Genomic DNA, 7067 nt, shown 5'->3' on the forward strand with positions numbered 1-7067 from the left:
TAAATAAAATTAATTAATAAAACTGTTTTAAAATAATGCACAGTGAGAAGTGAACGCAGCTGAACTCACTTTATTTAAGTTTATTTATTAGGAATTGGCTGACAGGATGTTAAATTAGGCTTTATTTACAATACGCAACATATGAGATATAGTCTTTATAGTTCATCATCACTTCTTTACTACTTAATCACAACTGCTCAGTCACAATCAGATAGCATATTTTCCTTTTTCCTGGCAGTGTCTGATGTTGAGAGAAGATCCAGATCCCTGCGGACTCAGTACGGGAGGGTGCTGTGGCATCCGGAGAGGGTCAGCACTGTCCAGCAAAAGATGCTCAGGGAGAAACTGGATTTCCTGAAGCCTTACATCGTCCGCAGGCGAGGCGAATCCTACCTGGTAAGCTTCAAACCAACACAGAAACTCCTCCACATGCTTCCCTGCTTGATCTTCACGTTTAACTTCTCGCAGGAGGAAAAGCTCGATGATCGCGAAGAGGACGACGAGGAGCTGGAGACCGAAGGGAGCGTTGACCAGGAGATGGGGAGCTCGTTCGGTAGCCCGCTGGAAGCCGATGTGACTGCACAACATCTGGACGAAGAACCCCAGTTTGCCTCCCCCATCCAGACCCCCGCTCCCCTGCCCTGCCCAAACCCACAGCCCCAAGTCACAGACCCGGACCGGCCGGCAAACGCATCCAAACACGACATACTGAGCCAGTTTGCAGAGGTGATGTTGGCGGATATGCGTCAGATTGAAGACCCCGTGGTGCTCATGAGACTGCGCCGAGACATCACAGACCTGGTGTTCAAAGCGGTGGAGGAGGACCTGCAGAGGCGGCGCGTTCGGGCGCCCGGGATGGGGGAGAGCGCGCCGTGGAGGAGCTGCTCCTGGAGGCAGAGGTTGCTGAGGAGGAAGAAAGGGGGTGAGGTCGGAGGGAGGATGCAGAGATGGGAGGAGGTGAAGCACGGGAGGAGAACGTGCAGGAGTCAGAGCGTCCAGCAGAGCCGAGCGCTGGAGGGGATGAGTGAAAACAGCTCTCAGGCTTTTATTCAGGCTGCTGAGATCAAAAGAGAAACACACATGGTCAAGATTGAGGAGGAGACACTTCCGCAGGCCTGACAGTTTAGATTTAGAGTTGTGGCCGCTGTTGTTTCCTGATTCGGTCGGGTTTTTTTAGACTTAAATTAGTTATTCAACAGTAAATATCAACAATGTTCTCTAACGTTTTAGCACTGAGTCGCACTTTGAGGAGGATTTCAAGATACGGGCCTGTGACCAGAGATAGAGAGGAATCTGAAGTACGAGAGCTTCTAACACCTCGAATCAAAGAGAAGAGACGTTGCTGCCTTTTCAAACAGAAGATATCTGGTTTCTAATGAACAAATACCTTCAGAAAACAGTTCATAGGGTCTGTAAGTGTTGAAGTAACAACCTTTGGATGTCTTTCACTCACAGCTTTACAAATAACTAAAGTCACGAGCTGTTCCGAGGTGACGTTTAATGGATGTCCTGATGTTCTGCTACCATTAAAGTCGTCCCCTCTTGTTGGCCTTTCTGTTCTTTGTGTGAATAGTTTCTTCTTTTGCATGATGTCTGTATTTAGGAGGAAGACAGTTGCAACCACTGGTCAGCAGATGGTGCTGTGAATATATTCACTCAGGCAGAGCTTCTGTCGCACTCCTCTGTGGATTCACTGCTTATTTTACCTTCAAAAACCTTTAAAATGAATCTTGCAGCAATAAAAAGACAAAAGTATTTTAATAACAATGCCTGTATTGTATTCCCCCATCATCCATACAGCTGATACCACGCCATTTATATTGCGTCGTGTTTGTTTATAACCTCATGCCATCGCTTCTTATTAATTAATGTATCTCCTAAATGGATAACATAGATATAAAAGCCTTACAGGAGATTATTCTTTGCCTGTGCGTTTATGCGAGGCCCCCCCAGCGGTTTCCACTCAGGCACTTTGTGTGGCGCCTCTGAAGGGGGTCCTGACTCACACACACGTGGTGCCATGGCCGACCTGCAGATGAAGCTTCTGCGGAAGAAAATCCAGAAACGAAATGAGAAGAACAAAGAGCGAAAAGTGCTGCAGAGACGAGCCGAGGAGGAAGAGGAGGCCGGTATGTGTTAGTGAACGAGATAAATGTCAAAGTGTCCGGTTGTTGTTGTTTGTTTTCCGGACGCGAGGGGACGAACTAGCCTCGTTAGCTCCTCACGCCACGATTTAGTGATCAGGAGCTGAAAAATGTTAAATTTGGGGGATTTATATGTGTTTTATCTTAATTCATAACATTATGTAACACATGCAGGTTCCCAAAGACAGCTGTCCTTTAAGAGAAAGCAGCAGAAAAGTGTAAACACAACTGAGTGTTTTTGTTTTAATCATATGAAGAATAACTAGATGTTTACAGTTTGTTTGTGGTTTTGTTAATCAGGTAAAAGAAACGGGCTGCTGGAGGAGTGTGAGGATCCAGCAGCTGCCTGTAAGACTGACAACAAGCCCGAGAAAGAACAGAAAGAGGAGACCACAGCAGAAGAAACTCCTCTGAAGAAGAAGTCAAAGAAGAAAAGAAAGCTCCCTGACACATCTGGATCACCAGGTAACAGCTGGACGAGTTTCTGTTAACCTAAAGTTAGGACATGTTGGGTGGTTGGTGTATTTAACTTACAGTGTCTTCATTCCAGCTGAAAAGAAGACCAGAACAGTGAAAGAAGATGAAGAGGAGGAGGAGGAGGAGGAGGAGGAGGAAGGAGCGGATGAAGATGGAGAAAAGTCTCCTGACGAACCAGAGGGAGCGTCAGATGAGGAGGAAGAGGAGGATCAACCTGAGCTCCCTTCTGGTTTAACAGGTACTACAGAAAGGGTTACGTCCAGAAGATGAAGAGGAGCGTCTGTAGTGAGGAAGAAACCTGGTTTCAGACGTTTGTTAGATAAAATACACATTCAGTTTTTATTTAGGAGTCACTTTCAGACGTATGTATGTACAGGCGATGGCAGTTTCACACGTTAGTTTTCATGTCTGAGTCATTTTCAATAAAAACTGAGACACTGCAGGTTCATTTAAAACATAATAATAATAATAATAATAATAATAATGTCAGTCGTAGTAACGCGTCCAACGCTGCTCCGGTCTGAATTAAATGTCACCTAAACAGAAAGACTACAGCAGTGCAAGTTACATAACTAGAGACTGTAAATACATGTTCCTTTAGAGGACTTTATCCAGTTCACTTAATAATGATATCTCATTCAAAGCACTGTGGAGGAGAAGAGAAGTGTGTGTCAAATGTGTCTACATAGATTACTTTCTTCAATCAATCATCAGACCATCAGTGTCTGTCTAAACTTTATATTTATGGCAATTTCTGGTATAAAAATCCATTAAAACACGGTTGCAAATGAGGAGAAAATAAGTTTTGAGAGTTTAAGAGAGTTAAACTGTTTAAACAGGAAGCAGAACTCTATATTTTATGTTCTAGTGGACACAGACCTGGTTTAACTTTTCCCTCATGCTCATTATATTCATCAATAACGAAACTATAGAGGTTGACAGTAATTCAGTCACAAAATAAGTTAAAAATCCATCCACCACTTCATTATTATTATTATTATTATTTTTACAGCTCAGCTGTGTAGTGTTGCCTCTGGCTCTGAATGTCTCACTGCAGCTGTCTGTAATGGTCCTGTCCTGCTCGAATGGAGATGTTAAGGAACATAAAGGTGTTTGAATGTCAGATAAAAGAAACCATCAGTGCTACATTGTTCACTGTTTATTGAATTATTTTAGACGCATAGACAGAAAGCTACAAGTACTGATCTTTCCTTTTTAAATATCGACACTGTTGTTACAGTGGTAGATTCTCCTGTCCATCTCTCACTCATACACATGTGTATATAAACTACATTATTAACCTGGTGGGTGAACAGGAAACCTTTTTTATTTAACCGTGTTTCTTATTTTAAGAAAGCAGATCATAACCTAGTTTCTGTCGCACGTTGTGGGTTCACTCAGTGACCAGAAATATAGTTTTGTTCCTCTTTATCTAACATTAAAATCCTATTCGGTCTATTTACAGACCAGTTCACCAATGTTGACCACATTTCAGCTGCGTTGCCTTTATGTGTTGCCCGCTCAGTGTTTCCATCATGAAACGGGTGTCAACTAAGGCATACAGAGACTCTTGTGGTTGTCTTTGGGAGGAGTCACCGGTGATTCTCCTGACAGGAGCGACTGCAAGGACACTCGATTCCCACGGCCGATTATCTCGCCAGAAAAAAAAAAACCTGTTTTCTGTTTTCTCACACTTCCGCCTTTTGGCCTTTTGGTTAAATGGGATCTGCTTTAGGGAGAGCATTGCACTCATCACTGACTGTTGACTTTCAGGAGCATTCGAGGACACATCCTTTGCCTCTCTCACTGAGCTGGTGAGCGAGCACACGCTGAAAGCAGTGAAGGAGATGGGCTTCGAACACATGACTGAGATCCAGCACAAAAGTATTCGCCCCCTGCTGGAGGGGAGGTGAGTCTCAGATCCTCCCCTGTTGGTTGTAGCTGATGTCAAACTGGGTTTCAGGTCTTTTGACAGCCATTTCATGACCTTGTGGATACTTACAGTGTTTGTGTTTGCTTTTGTTCTGCAGGGATGTTCTGGCTGCTGCCAAGACAGGTAGCGGTAAGACCTTGGCCTTCCTCATCCCGTCTATAGAGCTCATCTACAAACTCAAGTTCATGCCCAGGAACGGTAATACTCCTGTTAATTGAATATAATAATAGCGTAAAGCTTGGTGTCTCAAACTGAATGATGTAAGTTGAGTCCTTAACTAACCTCCTCTTCTCTTTCTCCGCAGGAACCGGTGTCGTGATCCTCTCTCCCACGCGCGAGTTGGCAATGCAGACGTACGGTGTGCTGAAGGAGCTGATGGCGCACCACGTGCACACCTTTGGTCTGATTATGGGCGGCAGCAACCGCTCAGCTGAGGCCCAAAGACTGGCCAACGGTGTCAACATCCTGGTGGCCACTCCTGGCCGTCTGCTGGACCACCTCCAGGTGAGTTCTGACGGGATATACCGCACACAAATCTCACTACAAACGTTTCTCGAACTATTGTATGTACTATTTCTGTCAATTGAATTGCTCCGGCTTGTATAAGAATATTAAAAAAGACTCTTGTGTCTTCAGAATACCACTGGATTCATGTACAAGAACCTACAGTGTCTGATTATTGACGAGGCCGATCGTATCTTGGAGGTGGGCTTCGAGGAGGAACTGAAGCAGATCATCAAACTGCTGCCGAGTACGTATCTACTGCTGCTGAACTCTCCTTCCTCTGTCATTGGATTGTTTTTGTAGCAAAGGCTCATATTTCAGTCTGTAATGTGCTCCAAAAACACTGGATCCTTCCCAATATGCAACCTGGCATCTTTTATCAGACCCATGTTTTTGTGTCCGGTCGTTTCTGTTTAAAATCTCCGAACCAAACCAAAGCAAAGCCGAGTTATGATTCTCAGACTAGAGCCACAAAAAGCCCAATACAGCCGTTTCCACAGGCTGTGTGCAGTTTACTCTCTACATCACTGTTTAATGTTTGTGCCTCTGCTTCCTCCAGAGAAGAGACAGACCATGCTGTTTTCCGCCACTCAGACCCGTAAGGTGGAGGACTTGGCCCGTATCTCCCTGAAGAGAGAGCCCCTCTATGTCGGCGTGGATGACAACAAAGACAACGCCACTGTAGATGGCCTGGAGCAGGTGCAGTCCGCTACATCTCTCTTCAGTCTGTTACCGTATATACTATAAATAAACTGATATATAAAGGGGTGTTTGGTGTGTTTCAGGGTTATGTAGTCTGCCCGTCAGAGAAGCGCTTCCTGCTGCTCTTCACGTTCCTGAAGAAGAACCGCAAGAAGAAGCTGATGGTCTTCTTCTCTTCCTGTATGTCTGTGAAATTCCACTATGAACTACTCAACTACATCGACCTGCCTGTCATGGCCATCCACGTAAGACTAATCACTTACCTTTGAGCATCATAAAGTAGAGTTGCAATGATTGGTTCATTAATTAATTCCCTTTCAACTATTAAATTAATAATTTTGAGTCATTTTTAAAGAAAAAATGTCCAAATTCTCTGATTTCAGCTTCTCAAATGTGAATATTTTCTGGTTTTAGTATGACATTAATCTCACCTTGGACTTTGAGAAACAGTGATAAACATTTTCGGACTTTCTATGGACCCAAACGATAATTAAAATAATTGTTTCAGCCCTATCCTGAAGTCATGTGGTATTCAGAAGCCTCAGCTGCAACTGTTTCTCCGTCTGTCTCACAGGGCAAGCAGAAGCAGACCAAACGTACCACCACCTTCTTCCAGTTCTGCAACGCTGACTCCGGCATCCTGCTGTGTACTGACGTGGCAGCTCGAGGGCTCGACATCCCTGAGGTGGACTGGATCGTCCAGTACGACCCCCCAGATGACCCAAAGGTATCAGAACTACGTCACAATACAACAAGATACTAATTCAGAATTGCAAAGAAATAAAAACAAGAGAAACCCGGTTTTAACCAACGACGTTCCTTAAATACTGGTCTGACTTGAAGGGCACTTTTTGAGTCCCAGATTAAGACTTTTAAACTCTACTCTCGTTCCACAGGAGTACATCCACAGGGTGGGCAGGACAGCCAGAGGCATCAATGGCAGAGGGCACGCGCTCCTGATCCTCCGACCGGAAGAGCTCGGCTTCCTCCGCTTCCTGAAACAGGCAAAGGTAACTATCTAAAAAAGCCTGTCTTCATTTAAACACACAGCTGGTTGCTAATTCCTCTTTATAGCGTCACATAATTCCAAAATGTGCACTTTTACAGTCAGTTTTTGCAGCCTTTACTGATACTAATGTGTCACGTCTTTAAATGGGAGTTGCCTCTATTCACACGTGTCCTATGTTGTCCAGGTCCCATTGAGCGAGTTTGACTTTTCTTGGAGTAAAATCTCCGATATCCAGTCCCAGGTAAGAAATCTACCTCTCCAGTTCCAGTATATATCATTAAGTTGCTGGTTGGTTGTC

General features: G+C 44.4%; 2 protein-coding genes across 2 annotated transcripts in view; both read left to right on the top strand.

Annotated features, from left to right (window-relative positions):
* The first annotated feature begins 160 nt into the window (after positions 1-160).
* On the top strand, positions 161-1544 carry LOC118338733. Its single transcript, XM_035676037.1, has 2 exons — positions 161-396; positions 469-1544. The coding sequence occupies exons 1-2, from the start codon at positions 331-333 to the stop codon at positions 1117-1119; spliced, it is 717 nt and encodes a 238-aa protein (XP_035531930.1). The 5' UTR covers positions 161-330; the 3' UTR covers positions 1120-1544.
* Positions 1545-1975: 431 nt separating this feature from the next.
* Positions 1976-7067, top strand: part of ddx18 (DEAD (Asp-Glu-Ala-Asp) box polypeptide 18) — a 6414-nt gene continuing 1322 nt past the window's right edge. Inside the window, exons 1-12 of the mRNA XM_035676032.1 lie at positions 1976-2129; positions 2445-2609; positions 2695-2859; positions 4395-4530; positions 4652-4752; positions 4859-5058; positions 5191-5305; positions 5618-5757; positions 5844-6005; positions 6335-6487; positions 6657-6770; positions 6954-7010. Coding sequence (XP_035531925.1) covers positions 2021-2129; positions 2445-2609; positions 2695-2859; positions 4395-4530; positions 4652-4752; positions 4859-5058; positions 5191-5305; positions 5618-5757; positions 5844-6005; positions 6335-6487; positions 6657-6770; positions 6954-7010 — 1617 coding nt within the window. The 5' untranslated portion in view covers positions 1976-2020. The remainder of the gene's footprint in view (positions 2130-2444; positions 2610-2694; positions 2860-4394; positions 4531-4651; positions 4753-4858; positions 5059-5190; positions 5306-5617; positions 5758-5843; positions 6006-6334; positions 6488-6656; positions 6771-6953; positions 7011-7067) is intronic.

Source organism: Morone saxatilis, unplaced genomic scaffold (assembly GCF_004916995.1).
Source record: "Morone saxatilis isolate NCDOM2014 unplaced genomic scaffold, NCSU_SB_2.0 Contig5, whole genome shotgun sequence".
NCBI classification, from domain to species: domain Eukaryota; kingdom Metazoa; phylum Chordata; class Actinopteri; family Moronidae; genus Morone; species Morone saxatilis.